The following is a 27,500-nucleotide window of genomic DNA, read 5'->3' as shown; positions in this document are numbered from 1 at the left end:
TATTTCTCACTCTCTTTCATCCCCAAACTCAGTCACAAAAGTCTGTCCATCCTGCCTCTCCCTTCTGTCCTCAGCCAGTGCAAAATGCTCACCTCACACCTGGAAGACAGCCAAAGCCTGCTCTGGTCTCTCTTCCCCAAGTCTCCCTGACTCCAGTCCATTCTCCATGTAAGCTCCAGTGACTCTATATTATCTCCAGGATCAAATATAAAATACTCCATTTGTCAGTATGGCCCTTTATAATCTGATCCCTTCCAATTTTCCCTTGTCCTTCATTATACTCTGCAATCCAATGATACTGGCTTCTGTGCTGTTCTTCAAACAGTATACCTCATCTCGCAACGTCAAGCATTTTTACTGGCTGTACCCATATACCTGGTATGTTCTCCCTCTTTATCTTCACTCCTGGCTTATCCCTTCTCCAGGAACTTTTCTTGATCATCCATAATTCTAGTGCCTCCCTAATTTCTTATTTATTCTACACAAAGCTTCTTGATACACACTTGTTGCCCATTGACTTCCTCATTAGATTATTGGCTCCTTGAGAGCAAAAACTATCTTCGGCTCTTCCTTGCATTCCCAGCTCTTATCAAAAGACAGAAATGATAGAACAGAAAGAAAGCAGCAAAATGGATTCAGAGACAGAAAGACCAATAATAGAAAGGGATGTGGCAAAAGTAGCCAGAGAGCAAGAGGTGGAAAAGAAGGTGTGAGAGGAGAGTGAAAAGTCAGGGCCATGGAAAGGATGGGTGGGAATGAAGAGAGGGCAATGAGGGACAAAGTAAAGATGTACCCAAAAAGACTAAGGGAAGAATAAAATGATCTTGTGTTGACTAAACATGTGAAACCATTATAAAAGAGGTTGAGAGAGCTGGCAGGGTTGTTTAGGGTTTACTGAATTCTAGAGAGCACAGAGGATACAAAGGAGCCACAGAGAGGATGTTATTCACCGGAATGATCAGAGAATCCTGTATAGGTATAACTGATTCCTGCTTAAAGGGAAGACTCAGATGGTTGACTTTTCAGGGATCTAATTTAGGAAGGAACTGAATGTTCTTAAGATGTAATAGATCCAAAATCTGCCTCTGGCTGTTCCAGAAGGAGGTATTTGATCTCCTGCTTGCCACTCCTATCACACAAATCATCTCCCTCATGTCCAGTGTATAAAGCACTTTCCTTTCATATCCCCTAATACTGCATTTTCAATTAACCCCAGAAACTAAAGTTGGAATGGATTGGAGTAGCACTCAATCTTGTCAGAATGATCCATTTAAATCATAGTAAGAAAAGCTCTAACGTGAAGTTCTTGCTTCACCAATCTTAGAATGCCCTAACTCTGGCTGACACAAACATTAATAATAAATTTAGCCTCTTTATAAAACAAGCCAGTTGGTAACCACCTGCTACTTAGAATGGGAAGCCCCTAGAAAAGAAGATCTGATGATCTTATACAACTGTCACAAGAAAATGGTCATAAGGACTTCTGAAAATATTTAGCTAGAAATTCCTTTGTTAATTATATTTAGTTGTATTACTCAGGCTGACTCTGATATGTCAATTCAGCCATTGTTGCAAAGCTTAATTTCAAATGCTGATAAGGATAAAGTTGGTTTTCAGAACATCTGTATGGATGGCATCCAGAAGGCATATTCTACTATGATGAGCAACAAGATGGCCAGATGGCACCCAGCTGTTAAAGACGCATATTTGTTTTGTTAGTTTCAGAAGCCAAGGCATGAAGAGAAATATTGGCTTTTTATCATATAATGAACTTCCCTACTATCTTCAGTGAATATATTCTTTCCAACTGATCTGATTTATTAAATTTAATAAAGACACATTAGGATTTTTCACTGAGTTACTGCTTTCCATCAATCTCAGTGTTAGTTTAGGAGCATTAATTTATAGCCATAATTTTCTATGGGAAACGAGCTGCTTGTTGAAAGTAGCAAACTTCAGAATATAATTTAAATGTAGGAGTCTTCATTTACAATCTAACAATTGATAAGAACTTGCATATGAGATTGAATTTTGCTGTGGACACGTCAATAAAGTAGATCCCTAGTCTTGCACCCAATTATTAAAGATAAATGCAGTAGAAATAACTAAAGCGGAGTTTTGGTATATTTCTTATGTGTTCTTTTTCTGTCCCTTCCTCCCATACTGTGTCACCCACAGCAGGACATGATCAATGGAATACTGCTTAATCCAGGGACTAATAAAACTTCCCAAGTCATCCCCGACCCTTAGGAAAACTGAGGTCACATTGTGGGCCTATTCTCCCATGGGTGGCAGAGATTGGGAGTACAGTAGAGGATGTGTGTTTCCCTGGAGGAATGAAAGGGGCAAAAGAGAGCAGAGAGGAGGAAATGCCTTGTGCTGATGTTTTCTACATAAGTAACAAGGCCTGCAGCCGAGTTCTTGCAAGGCTAGTGTTGCTTCTAAAAGATGCCGACAGGCGTGTAAATGGAAGTCAGAGAAGCAAACAATGAAAATGCTGACAAAGCCTTCTAATATGCTTCATTGTTGATTTACCAAAAAAAAAAAAAAAATCTGAAAGGATTCTCTTTATGAGAAAAGAGAAAAAGAAAAAAAATGAAAAGAAAAACAGCAGCCATTCACTCATCACTAAATGTGTGTATTGCTAAGAAGTAACATGGATCACTGAAAAGAAGGTCTTTCCCTGCAAACCTCCAAGGTTCTGTAATACTCAATTTTAAATTCATTTTAATGAATTTTAAATTCATAATAGTGGAGATAGCTATAGAAAGATGAAAAATGTAATATCTAGCTTGGAAGAAGGCTAGAAAGATATACACTGTCTTCTAATTAATTAAGGATTATAAATATGAACTTGGATTGCAGGGTAGGGAGAAGATCTTGGTTATTTGGAATGTTGCAAAAATTGACATGGAGAATGTGCTAAATTATTTATGAGCAAATGAATCCATTGGAAATGAATGAATTTGGCCTTGAAAAGTAAGAGGTAACAAAGACCAATCAGATCCAGTGTTCCTGATGCTTAAAGTGCTGGAAATGTGGGTTCCTACTTCTATCTTTTGACTTCTTAAGATCATGGCAATATGAAGTAACATTAATTGATAAGAGTATACAGAACCCACCCATCTGGCACAAGATAAGATGAATGCCTTCCTCTCTCACAATTCCTTCAAGCTATCTCATATTTTCTTGGCTTTTACCTTTGGCCACATATTCCCTTTTATCATTTTATTGAACAGGTTTTTCCTTACCTTTTATTTAAGATACACCTTAGCTATTCCTGTTCACACTTGGATGTTTCATATTGTAAGTTTTTAAATCACTTATAAGATAAAGTGAAAGGCCATGGTGTAGAACTTCGTACACCATAAATGTTTTTTTTAAAAAATCTTGCTTTCTCCCGACTTTCAAAATGACTTATTATTTAAATAAAAATGAAACATTCTCTGTCCTCAAGAGGTTATACTTCATTTTATGTGGATGGGAAAAATCCTACACATGAATAAATAAATAAATGAAATGTAGAGCAATCATGGTGTGGTGGCGGGGGATGGGGAATAGTCAGGAAGCTGAGAAAAGACCTCATGTAACTTGAGTTGGTAAGAGAAGGCATGCCCTGAAGAAGGCAAGGATTTCAGGAGGCAGGTGACAGAGGTTTGTAAAAGGCACAGAGCATAGGCCAGTTTGTTTGGAACATAGTATATATACATCAGGTGTAAAAATATGTTGAGCCTTGGAGGGAAATAAAAAAATATGCTGAAGCCAGATTGTGCATGAGCAGTCATTTTTTTTCAGTCATATCCATATCCACTTTTCATGACTCTGTATGAAGTTTTTTTGGCAAAAATACTGACAAGGTCTGCCATTTCCTTCTCCAGCTCATTTTGCAGATGAGAAAACTGAGGCAAATGGAGTACAGTGATTTGTCTGAGGTCAGATTTGACCTGAGACCTACCTGATGCTCTCTCCGGCACCCAGCCCCCAAAAAGCCACTTTGTAGAGAGCTGGAAATGCCCCATGGAGGAGTTTATATTTCATCCTAGAGGCAATAAGGAGCTAGCAAAAGCTTTTATGAGCATGACCATGCTTTACGTATGTACCTGACATCTATGTAGAGGATGGACTGGAAAAAAGAGAATGGATGTAGGGAAGTCAGCCAGCAAACTTCTGCCATACTCAAACTCAAACTGTGTGGAGAGAAGACTGAGGAGAGAAACAATAGGAGCAAGGATGGATTTATGCGGAAATATAAATTTTATTTTTGACAAATTGGGATGAGGTGTATATGGGACACATGGGAGGGGATATCTAGGAGGCATTTGAGAAATATACTAGAGTTCAAGAAGAGAGGACTGCACATAACTGCCCACACTGAAAGAAACTGATTTGATCCAACTTTGAAATAGCTTTGGATGACAACTGGAAACAAGATTCACACCAGTTAGTCAACAACACTATCTGTTGTGAAAAGAATGTTATTCTTAGGATTTTACAATTTTTCTTTTTTTCCCCCCAAGAGTTTCACAATGTTGTAAAATCCTCATTAGAGCATCATGTCCTGTTGCCTCTAATTTTCTTCTTCCCAGTCTGCCTTTTCCCAAAATAAAGTGTATACTCCCTAAGCTAATGGTTGCCCCACTGTGCTCCCACTTTCTTCCACTGATGCCAGAAGCATGATCAGCACTTTCTTTTGAGACATGAAAATTATATATGAGTGCAGATAGAGTCCCACACCTTACCCTGACATCAAACTCAAGCAACTGTTGTGACTCAGAGATAGCTAAGTGAGATATTGGGGAGCTGCCTAGTTTTATTTTTTTAAATATATTTTTGAGTTCTAAGCCAAAAGAATTTTCCTGCCTTTAATTATTCTGGAAGCAAATGAGGCATACCACATACATAAAGAAATTAAAAGAGCTCCAGAAACCCAAATTAGTAGAAGCCAGGCCCTCATAAGGCAGAGGAAGAGGGAAGCAAAAAAAAATGGGTTTTTCTCGAGTTTTCTGTAAGCTTATATGCAAGGCCTTTCTCTAGGCCTTTTTTTTTTTTTTTTTTTAAATTAAAGCTTTTTATTTTCAAAACATATGCATGGATAATTTTTCAACATTGACCCTTTCATAGTCTTATGTTCCAAATTTTCCTCTCTTTTCCCCCACCCCCTCCCCAGATGGTAAACAACACAATGTATGTTATACATATTAAAATATGTTAAATGTTTATACAATTATCTTACTGCACAAGAAAAATCAGATCAAAAAGGAAAGAAAATGAGTAAGAAAGCAAAATGCAAGCTAACAACAACAAAAAGACTGAGAACGTTATGTTGTGATCCATACTCAGTTCCCAAGGCCTGGAATTCTTGAAGAAGATGCCAAAAGTGAGACATAAGGGTAGAAAAAATAGGGTTTTAGTCTTAGAATGAATTTTTATGATATTGTCAAGGACCCTAGAAAAATAACTCCCTAAATGTTTATCTCCCTAGAACAGAGCAATCTCTATGGCTCTTTGCAATCACCCTAAAGAGTTGGGCCTTTGCCTACAGCAAATGGCAAGATGAATGCTTTGTGACTAAATATCCTCTTAGAAGCCCTTTTTCTTCAAGAAGGATACTTAGTCTAGTTTCCTTCAGTTTGGTGCTACTCTTGCCATAGGATGGATCACTGCCTTCTTGTTTGGTTCCTGAGGGCCCTTCCAACTCAAACCATGATGCTGTTCCCTGGGTTGGCAACCACAGACTAGGAAAAAAAGACACTTACAATGAATTCTTGAGCAATCTTATATCCGTCAGGAGACAACAGCAGGAAATTTAAAAGGAGATGCCTGATTAACCGTTGAATACGAGGGTGTCTTGTGTCTGTCACATCCTGCAAATCCTTCACTGAGAGGGGAGTTCTGCCGAAGAGTTTCATGATATGCCCGTGTGCTTCCGCTGCATCTACCTGATGGGAGCAATCACAGAGCGACAGATTAGAGAATGCAAAGCGAGCTTGAATCTCCGACTTGTTCAGCACTACGCAATCAAAGTGATTTGAGGAGCCCCTCGCTTTAAACCCAAAGCATTAGGTAGAGAAGGATGGGAGGAAGAAGCAAGGCATGCTGGAGTTTACACATGGCTTCCCCCCCCAAAAGCTTAAACTGGCAGAATAGATATTTCTTGACTTCTTGGGCTTACACTAAGCAGTCGGGGCATCATGCCAAGATTTGACCTTTTTTTTGTAATGAAAGGAAACCAAGAAAGTCTTAGCAGAATGCAGTGAGAGTTTTACACTGTGGGAAAAAGAACAGAGGACTCACTTCAGGATCACAGCTACAAGTCAATTAAAGCCCCGTGCAATCTGACCTCCTCCTTTGATCAAACACACTGATAACTGTGCAGCTTTAGTTTGTACTTTGGAATAGTTAATACATGTGTTTTGAAAGTTAAATATACACATCTTTTACAGGACAAAAAAGGCTTCAAGAGTCAGCATAATAATGGAAAACCACTGCAAGATTACAAGCAGTTATTCTAAGAGAAAAAGAAATACAAATTTCATGCTGGGATTTATGCTTGCAACAAAAAAAGCAGATCAAACTCTGAATGGAAAACAAGATGCAAATCTAAAGACATGATTCTGAAATGCCACAGGGATCCTGGGAGAACTATCTTCAAGCACTGTTCTAAAGAATACTCCATCCTGGGCTGAGAATTCCCATGACTGATTTTATGTAGTTTGGAAGAGTCAATTTTTGTTGTTGTTGTTGTTGTTGTTGGAAAGACAGATCTCCCTCACAGAGGACTGTCACAAACACCAATACACTAGGGGTGTTGTCTGAAGTCCTTCTGACACTACACAAGACCGTGAGAAACTATGAAGTCTTCCTCTTCTGTTGGCACAGGACTGACCCCAAGAGAAGCAGAAAGTATGCACTTTGATTATTACTTCTTCTTACTTGCTATACTTATCTTCTTTGTCATAATCTCTCTGTTGTAAATCTCCTCACTCTTGTATTCAGGGATTCTTGGGCTACCTAATGTATCTGCAACAACTTGAGAGTTTAAAACGTTTGTCTTTCTTCTCTTATCCCACTTGGTTCCTGATGTCTGCTGCAGTTTCATTCAGAAAGGATGTGTTCCTTTCTTCGTCCTCCTGATCTGACAAGTTACCTAGATACTCTTCCCTGACACCCCTTTGCCCTCCAATGTATTGTACATATTATAAACTGCTACCATAGACTTTCAAATAAATTTTCCTAGAAAGGACATGAATTACTTAAAATTTGCACAGAGGGTTTTGATTCTTTTTAGATTCAGAATTACCCATGGGGGCTACTGGTTTATATCATGAGATCAACAGAAGGTGAGAGGGGGAACCTTTCCCCTAGGAAAGCTGGTGCAGAAAGGTGAAAATGACTGACAAGAAAGGATGGGGGAGTTGTAAGGGGAGAGCATGTCACAAATGTGCTTGGATTGCCAAATTCCTCTAATTCTGATACCAAGCTCTCTGAAATACACTTTAACCAAGACACAATAGCTATGGCTTTAAGATTTACAAGAATACTGAAGTGCCCATAAAATCTTTGCTGTTAAGTTAAGCACTAAGGTAAAAAGGAACACCCTTACGAGTTGTTTTATCTTCCATTCACTACACTACACTCCTCCCCTCCCCACCCCACCCCAGTCATATACACACTTTAAGCAGACAGTTGAAAAGAATTGGATATGGAATCAAAGAACATGGGTTCTTAATTCATCTTTGTCATTTGCTACCTATGTGAACTTGGACATCATTTAATCTCCTTTAGGCTCGGTTTCATCTTCTATAAAAAGATGGGGTGGAAAAGGATGCCCCTCAGCTGAAAAAGGACTGAAAAAAAAATAGTTTTAAATGTAATAGAATATTTTTCTGCAATAAGAAATCATAAAAGGGATGGACTTAGAAAAACCTGGAAGGATTTATATGAATTGATGCAGAGTGAAGGGAGAAAAACAAGCACAATTATATAGTGTTATAACACTATAAGACAACTATGAATGACTTAAGTGATCAATGCAATGACCCATCTTGATGTCAAAAAATTAACAAATGAACCGGGCTTTCTATTTCTTGAAAGAGAAGTGACAAAGTAGAAGTGCAGAATGATGTATGTACTTTCAACCATGGCCAATTTGTGGAGTTTCATTTGCTACATTATACTTGTTACAAAGGAGAACTTTTTAGGGAGAAAAGAAAGAGTAACAGGAATGAAGGGGGTTAATTATAGTGAAGAAGAAAAACGAATAGAAAAAGAAAAGGATGAAATAGGCATCAATGAAACATTAAAAGTATACATAAAAAAAAGCAGAAGGAAGTTGGGAGCAAGACATTGCTAGAACCATGTTAAATTGAATATTTCCTTTAAAAAATTCTATTTGTAAAAGATTCACAATGTCATATGTAATTATTTTTTTCTGTTCTTGTTTATATAAGGAAATATTTGTGTTTGTCAAGTTGGTAACTTTTTAAATAAAAAGATAAGGTTGGATTAAATGACCTCTAAGGACATTTCCAGCTCTAAATCTATGTACCTATGATTCTTGTTAGGCACAATGTTATGGCAAAGGAGCCAGTTCTTGGATCCCATCCATTTGCCTTTTCTCCTTGACAAGCAATCTGTGTCTGCTAAGAAAATGGCAGAATTTCTTTTCAGAAACGAAGTGTTAACTATCCTGTGATTGCATTAGTTTCTAGTTCTAAAAAAAGCTTGTAACCTGAGGGTCTGTTTACTGATTGAAAAAGCCAGTCCAGGCCTCAGACACTCCATTATAAAGAGATAACAAGTGAAAAGGATGACCACTGGATAGGTGAAAATTATTGCCATAATATGATTTGTGTTCTACCCTGAGAATTTGTTCTAGACTTTGCTCTGCCACTAACTCAATCTATGACTTGAAGTGAGTCAATTTTCCATTTTTGAATCAATGTTTTTAGTCAACAAAATCAGAGGTTTGGAATTGCTGATCAATAACTGCAACCTTAAGACTCTAGGTCTCAAGCTTTAATAAGTGAGTTTTCACCACATCCTATTGGGAAGTTGGGCTTTGTGCCACTTTCTAACCATCATCATCATACCATGCTATTGTACGCCCCCTCCCCCCATTCCACTTTTCCTTTATTGGAATTCTTCATTGGAATGTAGTATCTCAGAATTTAAAAATCTGTCTCTCACAATTCTGATAATTCTGTGCCTCTAAATATCAAAGTTTTTCAAAAGGCATATAATGGCACAAAGACTATATATCATTTTCCTTGTGTCTCTCTAGTGCCTTTTAAAGAAATCTTGCTCCTTGGGCCAGTTTTAAGAATAAGACAGGGGCAGCTACGTGGCGAAGCATATAGAATACCAGCCCTGAAGTCAGGAGATCTGAATTCAAATCTAGTCTTAGACACTTAACACTTGCTGGCTATGTGACTCTGGGCAAGTCACTTAATCCTAATCGCCTCAAGGGAAAAAAAAAGAATAAGACAAAAAAATTCACAGGGAGGAAGAGCCTGCACAACCTGATTAAGGGATGGAGAGGAGAAGAGCAATTTATTTTACTTAAATATCACCAAAATGGCCACAGCAAAAAGCTATGCAGACCTTGGATAAAAACATAACACTTCAGTGAATGTCATGTTCATTTTTTGGCTCCTGCTTATAGGAAACCTCCCCTTCCACACCCCTACCCCACAAGCCCTAATTAGTTATAAATACTATTAAGACAATTCTGCCACCCACCATTGTCTGAGTCCTCTGTTGATTTTGATCATGTGGGTTATAGTAGAAGGCCAAGAGCCACAACAAAGTTGCAGGGGATTCAGCTCTCAACATCAGTAATTCCTCAGCAGCAATATCGGCCCATTCTCCAAAATGAATAAATAAAAACCAGTGTTCAAAGAGACTTCTGCAGGATCTGGAACAGAATTAAGATACATGGCAGCTGTGTAACTTCACTTCCTCCCCCCCCAGTTCTTAAAGTTAACTTAATGTTTGCAGAAATGCCTTGTGTTCTCCTCACTCACTGCAGTACTTATGACCACAACTCAAGGGGCTTACCTGTTTAGTTTCAAGTAAACAACTAACAGTGCCAGCTTGTTTCCAATCCAAGGCATTCAAAGGATAGTTCTCAAAAATACCTCTTCTTGGGAACTCTGGGCACAACTTCTACTAAGTACTTATTAATTTTTAACCTTCAGAGTCTTCGTGACTGTGCACGGACTTTGAAAAAGGACTTTCTTTTCATGATGAACAGAAATGTTGTAAAATTAAGATCTGTAGATGGCACCTCTGGACTATCTAACTGTTCTAACTGAGCTGCTAATGAGAATGGGGCCTCACCAGTTGTACATGTCTGCCTTCCAGCTGGCTGAAGAGCTATAAAATAAGAAAGGGTATTCACGAAATCCAGATGGAGTCCAGAAAATGGCTATCCTGGCCATTCAGTGATAATGGCAGATGTGCTGGAGGCACTGCTCCCATGGTAGGGCAGCGCTGTTTTGTAGCCAAAGTAGACAGTAAAGTCCGTTTCTCTGAAATCCTTTTATTTATCCTTAGACTTTATTCGTTAACCTCATAAAGTCCATTTCAAATCTTTTCTACTCTGCTCAAAACCACCATGCCCTTCTTTCTTTTAGAAGATTGAGATCCTCCAATTTAAGCTTCCTTATCTTCTCCCCTCTTTGCCTTAAATTCTCTCATAGTTTCTTCCAGTCTAAGGCAAAGAAGTGGCCCTGTTTTCAAATCTAATCCATTTATGTTCCTTATCCTTTTCCTTTGGTTTCCTTCACAATCTTACCACATCTATTATTTCCTCTCTCTTTTAATCTTTCCCTCTTTACTCATTCCTTTCCCTCTGTTTACAAAGAAGCTCATCTCCTTTACCCATGAAGTCGTCTTCTCTTTATTACCAGAGTTCTCAAAAGAACATCTGGCATTCATTTCTTTACTTTCCTAGCACATATTTGTCAGCTCTCTGAAATCTGGTGTCTGCTGCTGCTACCACACTGAAACTATTCTCTCAAAGGCAAAACTTGAATATCTGACTAGATAATAATCTAGTGGCATTTTCTGATCCTTGATCCTTATTATGTCCTTGACACTCATGTCAAGCTCCTCCTTTTAATTCTATTTCCTTGGCTCTTGTGACATAGACCCTTCTGATTCTTTTTGTTTATTTTTAATTTGCCTTGTTTCTTAGTTCTTTTAGCTCCTTCTACCCATTAAATGCATTATCCTCTAAGATACTATTGTCTTTCTGTTTCTCCATTTAAATGTCTTAGCGATCTTATCCATACCTATAGGTTCTACCATCACTACATTCGGAATATCTGGACTGAATCCTCTACCTTTAGTCTTGATATTGTTCTTAGCTATAAATCTGCACTGGCAACTTTGTCTCTTTGCTGTTTTCCTCTACTAAGGTATTCTCAATGTCACCATATCCAAAACTTAACTTATTACTTCCTAAAGCCTGATTCTCCTACTGATTTTCAAGCTTCTAATAATACTATTCTCATCTCTTGTTGGATTTTATGATTATCAATCTAGTTCAGGCTGTCATTATTTCTTACTTGGATTATACAGTAACTTCCTAAGTAGTTTCTTTGCTTTTGTTCTCTCCTTACTCCAATCCATTTTAGTTAATTTTGCTAGATTAGTCTTACTAAAATATAGCTCCTATCACATCACTCCTAGAAAACAAAAATAGAAATATTACCCCAGTGACTCCCTACTTGCTTAAAGAACCTCCCCTCCCAAATCCTTCAGGGTGGTCACAGAATAAATGCTTATCTCCTACAACCCCTTCCCCCATCCCAACTTTCAATAAGATGAGGAAAATATAAAAAACATGGGAAGCAAAACACAAAAGCAACTAAAAGATATTATTACTCACTGAGTACTCTGGTCTTCAACTATTTTTTTGAGTATTTCTGAAATGTGATTCAAGTGCTGGCACCAAAGTCCACGTGGTAAATCTAAAGGGGGGAAAATCAAAGAGAACTAAAATATATTAGAGACAAAACTGTTAGTTAAGATTTGGACATCTTGTGTATGGCAAGCTTTGTACCATTTTTCAGTTGTAGAACCCACATCTATTCTATACTCATTTTTTTCTAAGTCCTTTCTATTATGTGCTTTTGTTAGCCCCTGGAACAAAGTTTCATCTGTATTACATAAGGCTAGAGTTCAAAGGATTCTTCAAATCAGGCAGTGTGGGCAGAGATCGTAAAAGCTTCCTGGAATTCAGAGTTACTGTGTCCCTGTTTTCCCAGTTCTGTGCCTCCTCTGATCATAAAAGACCAATTATATCAAAATATGTGGCGACTTTCTGAAACATTCAATTGGGGATTAGGAACAAACTACCCAACTAACTCTTTTACAGTGATGACTTACCTCAGCCTATGGGTAGGCTGATATAAAAACAGCCTTCTTTTCAGGTTAACATTTATTGTTAACATGACTATGTTATGATTTTGAACATTTCCAAATGCACAATTTAAAACTATATATAAAGTACTAAATTTTCGGATTGAAAACCAATATCCCCAAAATTTATATAAAGTATGTAGAATAAAATATCATTATTTCTTAATTATTAACATGTCACAGAAACTACAGAAATAGTATAGACAAAAACCCAAATTGGCAATATTAGACCTTAGGCAATTATGAGGGCTGGACTTTTATTTAGGTAGCTTTTTTTTGGAAACAGTTTTTCTCATTAAGTGCTTTTTCTGCTGAGATTAACAAATTACTACTAGTGCCTGACATCAGTGCTTTCCACTCACAAGACCTTTTTGACTTAGAAATTTTTATGTGATCCAGGCATTTACATATATAAAAGATATACCAATCAAACATTTACTGATAATAAATCATAATTTTTTGACCCCCATATTTAATTACATGAAGTTTAAGAAGCTTTGCTCTAGATAACCCTATGAAGGCACATTGGATTCTGTGACTAAGAGAACTTGAGTTGGCTCAATGATTTGAAGGGAATGACAGATAATTTTCATGTCCTTTAACTTTCTATCTTATCATTTATTTCATGGTCCCAGGAAACTGATGCTTCTTGTAAGACTGAGTGCTTTTAATACCAACACATCCATATTGTCTTATTTGTAGCTATCAGAATTTTCAAGAAAACCTCCTTCAGAGATTATTTTGTATCCAGTGCCTGATCATTTTGACTTAGGGGTCATGAAAACCAATACATATGCAAATAAGTCTAGCTCAGGTGAGCCAATCATACCCAAAGAAAGCAAACCTTTCCTTTACATGTTGTAAAAAGGATTTAGAGAGGACTTCCAAGCCAATCAAATAAATCCTAAAGAACTTCAAAAGTTTTTTTACTTTTTGCATTCTTCCTACTCCTGGCTACAACCTCTGGAAAGAGAATTTAAATGTCGCAATACTTAGAATTATCTCTTTTCTACAATTGTACTCAGTAATTAAATTTGTTAAAGAAAAAAAAGCACTAAAAGGAAAACATTCTCTGTTAATTTATTTTTCAACTTCCCCTTTCTTCTGAGTTTAGATAAAATGCATGTGCTTTCTATCTGTCCATATCAATATTGTCTTTCCTTTTAATTTCAAGTTTCTGTTGTTAAAGAACCATGCTTTCTTCCCAATTCCATATTCAAGAATACATCAAATAGGTACTGTCCAAAGCAGGACAAAAATAAAATCAGGAAAATCCATGTCAAATTTAAAAACAATGTGAGGTTAAATAATATAGTAAAATAGTAGTAGAGATTATAGGGAGAAGACTTTAGAGATTTCTTTATCTAAACTAGTTATCTTTGTCATCATCAAAATATTCTATATTCAGCTGGTAAATATTATAAAATATAAAAGACTTCTGTGGGAATATTTCAAATACTACATATACAATGCTTTTTTTTTTCTTTTTCCATTTTATAAATGAATCTGCCTGGGAAAATCTTAACATCAGTGTTCTCAGAAGTTATTTTATCACTCATAAGATCTAGCTCAACTTACCTTTTGGGTTTTGGAGTAATACCATGATAAGAGATGGTGAGGTATAAGGAAAGTAGGACTTAAGTGGAAATTTCAGCTGTTAACAGAAAAAAAAAAACATCATTTAAAAACTAGATGAGATATCAAAACCAGGTCAATTAGAGAATTCTGGTAGGATGAAAACAATTAGAAAACAGATGATGAGTATTTTTCTCAAGAAACATGGACTAAGAAATGATAAATGAACAAATCCAAGAGTCACTAATGTTTGATATCAATTTGTAATGAAGTCTGTAGTGGAGAAGTCCAAGAGCTGAGATTTTTACCATATTTACTAATAACTCAGTTAAGGATAAAGATGTCATGCTTATCAGCTGTAGAAGAGTCAGGATGCAAAAAGGGCTTTATAGTCCAGAATATTAGGCCAAATCTAATAAAATTAAATTTAATATGGAACAAAGTAAGGGGAAGTTACAGTTAGGTAGGAGTTTGTCTGAAAGATTGTAGTGTATTTCAAACTTGATAGAAATCAATAGGTAGCATATGGCACCCCAAAAAGCTAACTCAATCTTAGACTGTATGGGATCCTCTGATGTATTGCTATGACATGTGGATAACTCTAGGTTTTCAAAGGCTATGCCAAGTCAAACTCTGACAGACTATCTACCACATTAGAAAGTATAGCCTTGACAATCAATTGTGTCCATTTTCTTTCAAGTTGCACTCATATGCTTTGTTTATTAACTATTAACATTTACAGATTATTCATAAAGGTCACTTGTAAATTCAGTAAAGCAATTAAGTAAAATTTATACAATGACCTAATAAGAGAGTGCTTGCAACCTTTAACATCTGTAGCAGCCTCCCTCTTCTCTATTAAAAAAAAATTATAAAAAGTGATTTTTTTTTCCTCCTTCACTCTTTCTACCTACCTTTCCCCCACTAGGGGGAAAAATACCCCAAAACAAATTTCTCAGAACAAATTTGCATAGTCAAGCAAAGCAAATTCTCTCAATGGCTGTTTACAAAAATATGTCTCATTCTTCACCTTAAATCCATCACTTCTCTAATGGATAGCATATTTAATCTTCAATCCTCTGGGATTATAAATAGTCTGTATTGATCAGGGTTCTTATAGCTTTCAAAGTTATTTGTTTTTAAAGTGTTGTCATTTTATATATATATATATATATATATATATATAGTTTTCCTGGTTCTGCTCATTTTATTTATATATTTTTAAAGTCTTCAAAATTGTATATTTAAAAAATATTGGTGACTCTAATAGACCTGTGATGAAGAGAGCCATCTGTATACAGAAAGAGGACAGTGGACTGAATATGAACTTTTTTTCACCTTCTTTGTTGTTGGTTTGCTTGCTTTTTGTTTTTTTTTTTTCTCTTTTTTTTTTCTTTTTGACCTGATTTTTCTTGTACAGCATGATAAATGTAGAAATATGTATAGAAAAATTGTATATGTTTAACATATATTGGATTACTTGCCATTTAGGAGAGGGGGGAGGAGAGAGGGAAGAGGAAAAATTTGGAACACAAAGTTTTGCAAGGGTGAATGTTGAAAACTGTCTTTCCATGCATTTTAAAAATAAAAAGCTATTATTTAAAAACATATTGGTGTTAGTAAAAACTGTTCTTCTGGTTTTATTTATTTCATTCTGTATCAGTTCATATAAATCTTTTCATATCTTTGTGAAGTATTTATCCCCTAATTTCTTAAAGGTAAAATAGTAGTCCATTACATTAATTCACAACTTATTCAATCATTCCTCAATTGATCAACATCTTGTTAGTTTTCAGAGTTTTTTTTGTTTTTTTTTTTTTGCCATCACAAAAAGAGTTATAAATATTTTTGTACATGAAGGACTTTTTCCTGTCTTAGAGTTAGGCTAGAGGATTTGTATGTACCAGTAAACATTAAACATTTTGTATATAATTTCAAAATGCTTCTCCAAAATAGTTGTACCTATTCACAGGTCCACCAAACATGCCTACATGTTTTCCTACAATCTCTCTTAACATTTATAATTTTTTAAATCATTTTTGTAAATCTGATGGATGTGAGGTAGAACCTCAGAACTGCTTCAATCTGAACTGTGTCTATTTTCCAAGAATAAGGTTAATGTAGACTGGCTATTTGATGATGTGTATGTGTGTGTGTGTGTGTGTGTGTGTTACATTCTTTAGCCACTGCGAACACTGAAATAATGAAAAAATACAAAATAATCTCAGGTTGTGTGACCCATTTCCAATCTATAATGGCAGAAGTTACCAGGATGCACATAATTTTTAGACTTTTTATAAATATTAACTTAGCTGTGAGAGTACTGCAAATATTAAATTGAATCATTCAGTGCTAAACTGCTAAAAACAAAACCAGAAAAGGAAGGGTCAATTAAACAGAAGGATAGCTACAAGTTCTTCTTGGAGGCAATAAAAAGTTCTTCTTGGAGGCTATAAGACAATCAGTCAACAAACATTAAATGTCTACTATAGTATGTCGAGGGCAGCTAAGTGGCACAGTGAACAGAGCTCTAGGCCCTGAGTTAGGAAGACCTGAGTTCAAATCCAGCCCAAGACACTTACTAGCTATATGATTTTAGACAAGTCATTTCACCCTGTTTGCCTAAGTCTGGTCTGTAAAATGAGCTAGATAAGGAAATAGCAAAACATTTCAGTATCTTTGCCAAGAAAATCTCAAATAGGATTGGACTGTAATGGAAATGATTGAACAGCGATGACAATATGCCAGGCACTGGGGACACAACAAAATGAAAATCCATAGCCACATGTGTGTATATGTATGTGCATGTGTAAATAAAGTAATTAGAAGAAAATAATTCCTTCAAAACTAGAATTGGGCAAGGAAAGCTAATGATGTTATAAGACACCAAGAAATAATAAAACAAAATTTTAAACATAAAAAAATAGATGCACATGTAAAAAAATCTCATCAGAAAAATAACTGAACTGGAGAGCAGATCAAGGAGAATATAAGAACAGCTAGATTAACTGAAAGATATGATTTTTTTTAAAAGAATCCTGCTACAGTATTCTAAGAAATTATCAAAAAAAATCACCCTGAAGTTTTCGAACAAGAATACAAAGAAGCAACAGAAAAAAAATATGTGAGCACCATTTGAGAGTGATCCCAGAAGGAAAACTTAAAGGAATATCATAGCCAAGTTTCAAAGTTCCTAGGTTAAGGAGAAAATATTAGAAACAACAAGAAAAAAAAAAACAATTTAAATGTTTAAAAAAAAATAAGGATTACGCAAGACCTAGCAACTACTAGGAATCAAATTGAAGGAAGATGGTTAGTGCTGGAATCTTACTCTCATGGAAATTGGGTTAAGGAAGGAACAACATATATATCCAGAAGGATATGAAAGTCTTCTAAATTCAGAAAGAAATAAAAGGGCTAGAGAATGGGGGGTGGGGTGAGGCTAAGGAGGGGCTCTTTCAGTGGTAGGTAAGTTAAAGAATAGAAGGGGCAAGGTAGCAAGTAGAAGTAATTTAAGAGATGTGAGCAGAAATGAGGTAAAAAGGATGAGAATGATAGTGAGGAAAAATAGGAAGGAGAGAAATATACAAGTAATTATAAGTTAGAATGTGAAGGGATGAATTTACCCATAAAACAAGAATTAACAGTAGATTAAAAATTTGAATTCAACAAACACAATAAAAATGAGAAATACATACCAAGATAAAATAAGACTGGAGTAGAATTTATTATGTAAAAAAAGCAAGGGTAGTGATCAACGTTAAAGCTAAAATAGATTTAGTTTAAAGAGAAAAATAAGGAAATCAAAATGTGTCACCAATATTATTCAATATTGTTTTAGACCATAAAATAGCTAGACAGAATAAAACACTTGAGAGTATACCTATTTAAAAACTTACAAATAATGCCTTGAGAATAACTTTGATGATGATAGAGAATAGGAAAGCTTTTGAAATGATATTCCATGACAGACCACATCTTTACAATTACAAAAGTGACTAGAAGGTAAAGATAAAACAAGATCCCAATGTTGTTGTTTGTTGATCCTACAAAAGCATTTGATATGGTAGAGCAAAATGCTCCCTTAAAAGCTTTTTTCCAACATGTCTATGTCAAAATTATATAAGATTCCTTGAAAGACGTAACAACAGAGATAACGGTTTTGTTCAATTATTAATAAGGCATACTACAGAGAAATGAATGCTTGCTAAGAGACTTTGCCACCATTATGAGGATGATCTTATAGATCAATGAATCAACAAACATTTATTAAACATTGATGATATGTCAAGCCCTGTGCTAATTTTACCAAAAAAATTCCTACTTGCCAGGAAGTTACATTCTAACAGAGGAGACAATAATGACATAAATAATATAAACAATCCCCTCAAAATGAATAAGTGAATAAATAAACAGAAATTGAAATAACTAATTTGATATGTAAGATCCAGGAAAAATTAAGTAAACATTAAAGACCAAATTTAAGGTCAAATTATTTATTCTTTAGTATGTGAAAATGCTATCAGTACCTTTATATGATTCTAGAGGTAATAAGAAGCCAGCCTTCTATGGAAGATTTTTGAAAAGTCCAACATTTCAACCACTTCCTTTTTTGAGGTGCCTGAAGAGATCATTAAGAACTCTGAACCCAAAAGTCTTGGAACTGGTCTTAGGCTAATGGTCCTGCTTCCAAACCCATGTTTCTTTAGCTATCAATGAAGGGAGAAATCACTGTAGATAAGGAGTCTAATTTCTTTTCTTTATCAACTGTTTCTCTAGGACACACTGATATAACTTAATATTACAATCACAGACAAACTAATAGCAGAGGTAGAAATGACACTAGAAAACAAGGGTGAAGAAAGTAGCTTGACTAGACCAAGTTTATATAAAGGATAACTGTACTGGAGATGACACAATTATGAGACTATTGAAAAAGGCAAAGATACCAAAGGTATAGGGAGAAAAGCTTCAGACTTTATTAACACTTGAAAAAAAAAGATTACCAAGAGAATGCCAGTTTCTAATGACATATATATATATATATATATATATATATATATATATATATATATACTTTTGTATCTATACAAAAACTTTAGGAGAATCATCTATCCAAGGGCATGTTTAACAAGGATATTTGTAAAGAACAAGCAAGCTTTCACAAATGATATTCAACAATGGAACACATATATGCCATTTCACAATTAACTAAAAGATATAGAGAATATAAAATTCCATTGTGCTCAAAAAGCATTTAATTAGGTAAAATAAAATATTACTTTAGAATCTTTTTCCAACAAGATATCTCTTATGCCTTGAAAAATACAGTAGAAACAACTCCTGTTAAAATCTTTCTGATCTTTAAGACTAAGGCATAAAATAGAGAGCCGCAAGCTTAACAAACTGCATGCCAAATGCCTTGCCAAAGGCATTCACTCTTTTTTTTTTTTATTTTTTTATTTTTTTTATTTAATAGCCTTTTATTTACAGAATATATGCATGGGTAACTTTATAGCATTAACAATTGCCAAACCTCTTGTTCCAATTTTTCACCTCTTACCCCCCCACCCCCTCCCCTAGATGGCAGGATGACCAGTAGATGTTAAATATATTAAAATATAAATTAGATACTAAAGGTATTCACTCTAATGCAGAATGCAAGTTGATAAAATTGTTACTGTGAGAATCTAGAGATTGTCTGGTTTCCTGAAATTATGTTGACTGCACTTAGACTATGATAGTCTCCTTGAAAAAAAAAATAAAAACTCAAATGAATTTTGTCTGTCCTTCCACACATGAAAATACTGATGGATGAAGAATGTCTATTGGTTAGATTATAAGATGGATACTTTTTAAAAAGCACACACACATGTATATACATGTGTTGAACTATATGGAAGAGTAGGAAGGAAATAGCCTGGACTGCCTTTATGAAACTGAAAAGTTGCTTTAATGAACTGAAACTTTTGATGAGAAAGCAAGGGCCCATATTTTTAATATCAATATTCTACTAATGTATGCTGTTATTGAGTTGTTTCAGTCATGTCTGATTTTGGTTCCATGATCCCATTTGGGGTTTTCTTGGCAGATATTGGAATGGTTTGTTATTCCTTCTCCTATTTACTTTATAAATGAGGAACTGAGGCAAACAGGGTTAAGTGACTCACCTAGGGTTAGATAGCTAGTAAATGTTTGAGGCTGGATTTGAACTCATGAGCATGACTCATCTGGACTCCAGGCCCAGTGTTCTATCCATAGTGCCTCCTCGCTGCCCTGATGCTACTCTAGGATAGTAAAATACAATGATCCTCAAAGAGTTAAAAATTAACATCACAGAAAGGGCAAAGAAAAGTAACATATTTGGTATGACTAGGATGTCAAGAATGACAAGCTGATGTCAAATTGAGGAAGAATAAGAATAAAAGATATCACCAAGGAATTGTATGAATGGAAAAGAAGATACAGTCATTAATGTGTTCATGCAGTAATTGTGAGAGAAAGGAAGGATAGATGGACAGTGAAAATACTCCAATAATACCCTGAAAATATCAGGAAAAAGTGAGAATGGACTTCATGGACTTCAATTTTTCATGTAGATTTCTTATAACAAATTTATAGAAGTAAATGGACGAGTCAAAAAAGATGGGTAGGCATGGGTGTCCTTTTGGAAGAAATTACCAAATCACAGATCCATTTAATCAGGATCATATAAATACATAAATGTGTTCAGAGAGAACATCCCTACAATATGACTACATTGAGAAAAGCTGAAATTACTTTAACTGTCTTTACTCAATTTGATTATTACATTCTAGATGAATGATTTTCTCTGTTCAAAAATACTGAAACTATTTAAAAAAAAAATACAATCCTGATTTCACTTACAGTAAACATAAATCACAAACCTGAATTGTACAACTATTAAACTTTGTTTTTACCCCTCCCATTTTGTTCATTCTCATAAATGCATGGCTCCCACTATTGTAGTAGCTGCTGCTCATCGTCTCTTGACTCTCTATGCAATATTTGATTGAAAATACACTGGACTTTTCCTGTAAAACTTGGTCATATCCACTCATTATTCTTTGACCACCATAGCTTCCTCTATAACCCCCACTCAGCTGCTGGCCCATAACTACACTGGTTTGATAAACCCATGCCTCCCTATGTTGGCTCCCCTAAGTACCACTGCTTGCTCCTGTGCAGAATTCAGGAAGAGTTCTACATATCTGTGCTGCTTATTTGATTTTTCTTTTGACACAACTGCCATAGCATCTTTATGAGCAGCAAATTCAACATCTGCTTCTACAGTCACACTGCCATCAGGTCCAATCACAATGTGTACTTGAACTCTGTGTGTGTGCACGCATGTCTTTTCTTATTGTTCACAACCTTAGTAAAATGCAGTCCCAACATCGGACTTTCTATATCATATAATTCTGATAATTCTAAATTATCTTCCAGAATTGTTGAAACCAATTTTCATTTTTATCAGTAGCAAGTTAGCAGGTCTATCATCCTAGTCAATGTAATAATGAGTTTTTCCATCTTTTCCTTTTTTTTTTTTTTTTTTTTTTGCTAGCTTGGTGAGTGAAAAGAACCTCAGAATTGTTTTAATTTGCATTTTTGTAGTTTAGAATATTTTTCAAGTTGTTCTTGATCATTTGTAATGCATTTTTCAAAGTGTTTACTCACATGCTTTGATCAAATGTCTAATGGGGATTATCTTTTGATCTACATATTTGAAACAGTTCTTTAATGTTTTAGATAAATCAGTTTTCTTACTAATTGATTAGATGTTAGACTTTAATCAAATATTCAATGTAAAGAATTTTTGTAATCTATCTTTTTAAAAAAATTCTTGTTACACTATTTTATTTGTGTAAAAATATTTCTAAACTTTAGTTTAAGGATATCTAAAATAGGGCATTATTTATTTTATATCTGATTTACATTTTTTGTTGATAACTATGAAACATAAATATCCTTTTGTTCTCTTCTAATTTTTGTGGTATGATTTTTTTTAAGGTGAATTCATAGTAACAAGAGTACCAATAATAGGTAGTTTTTATAGAGTGCTTTAGGATTTGTAAAGCACTTTACAAATACCTCATTTTGTTCTAGGTATTAATATCAAAGTTTAAAAAAAAGGATTATTACTGTGAATTCATTTTGTACTTACTACTTTACTAACAGTGTTATTAATTAATTTTTTCACTCATTTTCTAAGTAAACTCTCATATTATTAAGGATAGAGATTAGACCTATGATGTCACTAGTATAAAAAACTATCCATAAAGACAGTTCTTAATAAGTTGCCTACAGTAGAGGTACTGAACTCTAAAGGACAGGCTGAGGCCCAAAACAGATTAAAATGCAATTGGAAATGTTAAAAAAAAAAAAAAAAAAAAAAACAGGGGGGCAGAACCAAGATGATAGAATAAAGGCAGGGACTTTATAAATAAAGGGACTTTATTATATAAAGGCCTGATCCCTCCCCCCATACTCTCCAAATTCCTTTAAATAATGTTAAACGTATTTTACAGTATCAGAATACAAAAAGATGGAGTGGAAGAATTTTCCAGCCAAATACTACTTAGAAGGTCAGCAAGAAAGGTCTATTGTACTAAGAGAGAGTTCAGTAGCAGTCCCAGTGCAGACAGTGCCAGTGCAACCCCCAGCCTTAGCCTAGGAGCTAGTAAAGCAGCTCCTTGGGGCCTTTGAATCACCCACAGGACTGGTGGTTTCTAGACCTCTCAGACCAGAGATGCCAAAGATGACTTAAAGGGAGAGGGAGCCTTGAGAAACTATCAGCAGTAGCAACATTGGCAGAGGTAGCAGCAACAATGGCAATGGCAGCCTTCAGAAGTATCAGTCCATAGATGGTAAGGAATTATACAGCTGGTCAGAAGAAAGTCTCTTTTCTAGCACTGAGAAAGGACCCTGTTGCCTTTGGCACATTGGAACTTATAACCACAGTGAAGTGGGGACCCACCTCACAGTTCCAGGACAGAAAAGTATACTTGTGGTTAGGTCCCTGGAAGGATCTCTGAAAACAGATGTACAAAATCCCAGAAGTTTGGGACATTATACCTTCAACTCTGAAAACAGAACCCTATTTTAACAAAAAGTTAAAACTGGGAAAATGAGCAACCAACAGAAAAAGATTCTGATCAAAGAAAGTTACAGTGGTGACAAAGAAGATCAAAATACACACTCGGAAAGTTACAAAATCAAAATGCCTACATCCAAAGCCTTTAAGAAAAAGAATATTTGGTCTCAGGCCACAGAAGAGCTCAAAAGAGATTTTGAAAATCAAGAGAAATAGAGAAAAAATTGGGAAATGAGAGTAATGCAAAAGGAAATTTGAAAAGCTAATGAGGAAAAGAATGCCTTGAAAGCAAAACTGAATGAATGGGAAAGGAGTTACAAAAGTTCTTTGAGGAAAATAATTCTTTAAAAATTAAAATTGAGCAAATGAAAGTTAATGATTTTGTGAGAAATCAAGAAACAATATCAAAAGAATGAAAAAATAAAATACAACATGAACTACCTTATTGGAAAAACAACTGACCTGGAAAATAGATCCAGGAAAAATAATTCAAGAATTCTTGAATTATCTGAAAGCCATGATCAAAAAAAAAAAAAAAGAATCTAGATATCACTTTTCAAGAAATTATCAAGGAAAACTGTCCTGAGATTCTAAAACCAGAGGATAAAATAGCAACTGAAAAAATCCATTGATCATATCCTGAAAGAGATCCCAAGATAAAAACTCCCAGGAATATTATAGCCAAACTCTGGAAACCCTCAGGTCAAGGAGAAAATATTGAAAGCATCCAAAAAGAAACAATTCAAGTAAAGTGAAACCATACTAAGGATAATACAAGCTTTAGCAGCTTCTACCTTAAAATATTAGAGAGTTTGGAATATAATATTCTGGGGAGCAATGGAGCTAGGATTACAACTGAGAATAATCTACTCAGCAAAACTGAGTATAATTCTTCAAGGGAAAATTTTAGTGGATATTCAGTGAAATAAAGGACCTTCAAGCATTCGTGATGAAAAGACCAAAGCTGAAGAGAAAATCTGATTTTCAAATTCAGGCTGAGGAGAAGCATAAGGAGGTAATCAGGAAAGGGAAATCATAAAGGACTTAATAAGTTTTATATGTTTATAATTTTGAAGCAAGTTTTTCTGATAAAGACTTCATCTTTAAAAATTATAAAGAAATGAGTCAAAAGTATTTTTAAGAAAAGAATAATTCCCCAATTGATAAATGATCAAATAAGATGATCTTTGCTCAAAGAGCTACAATCATCCACATCTTTTGACCACTAAAAAGGCATGACTCTTAAAAGAGATTTTTTTTAAAAAAGAAAAAGAGCCTGTATGTACAAAAATATTTATAGTAGCTCTTTGAGCAAAGAATTGGAATTTGAGGGAATGCCCATCAATTGGAGAATGGCTGAATAAATTTATGTGATTATGATAGAATATTATTGTTCTATGGGAAATGATGAGCAGGTTAGTCTCAGAAAAACATAGAAAGTTCTTCATGAACTCAAACAAAGTGAAATGTACTATATATAAGGTAAAAGCAATATTATGGGATGATTAGCAGTGAATAACTTTGCTATTCTCAGCAACACAGTGATTCAAGACTATTCTGAAAGATTTATGATGAAAAATGCTATTCATACGAAGAGAAAGAATTGATTGTATCTGAATACATATTGAAGCATATATATATTTTAGCTTTACTTATTTTCTTTTTTTTTTTTTAACTTCTCTTTCTTAAGAGTTTTTTTGTGAGGGGGACAGAGATCTATGTTTTCATTCTCAACATGACATTTATAGAAATGTTTTGTATAACTTCTCAATGGAGATGCAGGTAAGGAGGAAAGGAGAGAATTTGGAACTCAAAGTTTTAAAAACAAATGGAAAAATTGTTTAATTGGGAAAAATAATTCCCCTCCTCTTCCTCCCAAAGCAATTGGAGTTAAGTGACTTGCTCAGTGTCACACAGCTAGAAAATGTTAAGTGTTGGAGAACAAATTTGAACTCAAGTCGTCCTGCTTCAGGGCTGATGCTCTACCCACTGTGGCACCACCTAACTGCCCCAAAGTAAAAATATTAAAAACAAACAAACAAACAACAAAAAAAAAAACCAAATGTTGAAAACTATGTTTACATGTATTTGGAAAAATGAAATATTATTGAGGAAAAAACCAGAACATATTTTAATTTGTAATATCCTAAGTTAATATGCTACCACAAGAATCCATTTCTTTTTGAATCTGACACCAATAGCCTTGGGCACCAAGAGGTTAACTGACTTGCTCAAGATCATCAAACCTATGTCAGAGAAGAAAGTAAAATGAGATATTAATAACTTCAAGACTAGTTCTTTTTCAACTTTGTTTATAATTTTTTTCCATGCATTTAACCCCATGCATTTGAATATCAAGCCCAAATAAGGAATGGATGTCAAGAGGAGATGTTATTAGTAACAAAGAATAAAGTTCAAATGAGTCCTAAAGTCAAATTCAGATAAGAGTTGACCAAGGAGTAGTAAAAGCTAAAACCTTATTAATGGCACGACAATCCACCAGAATCACTGAAAATAAGACTTTTTTTTGGTAGAAGGAAATAATATAATATGACAAACCTGATCATTATTTTTCTGGAAGGCTTGAACAAAGCATCGTGTAAATACTTGAATAACAGTCAATACTTCTGATGTCCCATTGGTTTCTAGTAGTGCATTCCTAGCATTGTAAAATCAAATTAAGACAGATTTGACTACTAATATAAGCCACACTGGCATTAATTGAAAGGGGGGAAAATAATGAAAAACAAATTTTTCATGCTTTGAACTACCTCAGCAGATTTCCTAAAAGCTTCCTAAAAATCCTGTTGAGCAAAACTTTATTTCTTCATGTTTTTGTAATTCAGGATAAGCTTTATCATATATATTTCAAGATCATTCAATTAACTATGATGAAAAAATAGGCAACTCTAAGTATTACCAATTTTGTAAACCAAGAAACAAAATTCAAAGATCCAAAACGACCTTAACACAAGTAAGTAAAAAAATCTAGGTGTAGCAAATAGGTCTTGGATTACCAAGTATTTTCCTTGATACAAGCTCCTCTATTTTGAATTCTGTTAAAAAAGGAACCACTATAAACATGTATAATCAAAGTGACAAGTTTACCTTTCATCAACAATAACATTTTATTTCTATTTTTATCTTAAAACATTATCTAATTCACAACCATACTCAAAAGTTTTCTTTTTTTCTTATTTATCTTTATAAGTGGTGTCTTTTGAGCATAAGATGTATCAGCTCCCTTTGTGGAGGAGTAGAACTTTTAGAAGTTTTTTTAGAATATACAACTATGTCCTAGAAAGTCAGTCCATACACAAAGAATTGTCTTTAAATACCACAAAGGTGATCAGAACCTTCTACCCTCAGTTCAGTCTCAGGATGTCAGGTTAACACACTTCTCTAACCCTGTACCCCTCCAAATATATAGTAAAAATCTATTCATGACCACCTTATCTCTCTGCATTTTGTACTAAGAAACCTTATTCACTTTCTAAGGAACTAAGACCACTAAAAGTAATTTTCCCATTAACAGAACATTCTAAAATACAGCTCATGAATTTTAAGATTATACACATGGCTTGTTTTCCTTTCAGAAGAACACTGTAACAAAATCAGTACAATTATGGTCTAAAGGCTTTTCTTAGACTTTAAATCAGCTCATAATGAATGGTAGGCCCTCAAGTGGTAAACTGAACACATTGTATCCCAGTATTCTGAGCTGAAAACTCCCATAGTGAATTAATCCACTCCTGCTTTGACATTATCAATAGAACCACAAAAAGCAAATAACAAGACAGATATCTTAAATAAACCTTAAGTTTACAATTCCAAATTCATATTTTCTATTCTGAATATGATTTCCTCTATCTTCTATGGATAATTGTGTATTTCCTAATATAGTAAAAAGCTAGTACAGAAAAATATGCAAATAGCTTAAATGCTAATTGTCAAAAGTCTGAAGTTAGACTTGTCAGACAATGAAATTTAGTTTTAAAACTGGAAAACCGTTTTAGATTAACTACTACCATCATTAAATGATACTTACCAAAAAATTTCATCAACAATTCTGAATATGCTGGGATGGCAAGCTGCTTGTGGCTATAAGAAGAAAAAAATAACAAGAAAATGAAAATTACATTAACAATTAGTTATTATTACCAAGAACACAAATTATTATATTATTATTCCCAGTGTAAGAAAAACAGCCTCCTGGGCTAAATAAGACTAAAATCACATTTTTTCCTAGGCTAAAAAAAGAATAAAATCATTATTCAGTGTTTCTTATGATGGGAATAAGCACTCATTGTTTATTTCCCCCCAATTTGGTACTTACACTTACTGCTTTTTATATTTACTTTTATCTGACTTGCTCAATTAT

At 34.6% G+C, this 27,500-nt stretch overlaps 1 protein-coding gene across 2 annotated transcripts in view; it reads right to left on the bottom strand.

The window, feature by feature from the left end:
• FANCC (FA complementation group C) overlaps positions 1 to 27,500 on the bottom strand; it is a 175,840-nt gene that overhangs the window by 6,347 nt on the left and 141,993 nt on the right. For both annotated transcript variants that reach the window (XM_023497293.2, XM_031937703.1), the window contains exons 9-14: positions 27,168 to 27,220; positions 25,679 to 25,778; positions 14,008 to 14,083; positions 11,897 to 11,978; positions 9,742 to 9,916; positions 5,757 to 5,939 (exon numbers count right to left, since the gene is read on the bottom strand). In XM_023497293.2, coding sequence (XP_023353061.1) covers positions 5,757 to 5,939; positions 9,742 to 9,916; positions 11,897 to 11,978; positions 14,008 to 14,083; positions 25,679 to 25,778; positions 27,168 to 27,220 — 669 coding nt within the window. The remainder of the gene's footprint in view (positions 1 to 5,756; positions 5,940 to 9,741; positions 9,917 to 11,896; positions 11,979 to 14,007; positions 14,084 to 25,678; positions 25,779 to 27,167; positions 27,221 to 27,500) is intronic.

The sequence above is a fragment of the Sarcophilus harrisii genome, chromosome 1 (genome assembly GCF_902635505.1).
Source record: "Sarcophilus harrisii chromosome 1, mSarHar1.11, whole genome shotgun sequence".
In the NCBI taxonomy this organism is placed as follows: Eukaryota; Metazoa; Chordata; class Mammalia; order Dasyuromorphia; family Dasyuridae; genus Sarcophilus; species Sarcophilus harrisii.
The sequence above is the reverse complement of the archived record's forward strand: the minus strand, read 5'-3'. Positions and strand labels throughout refer to the sequence as shown.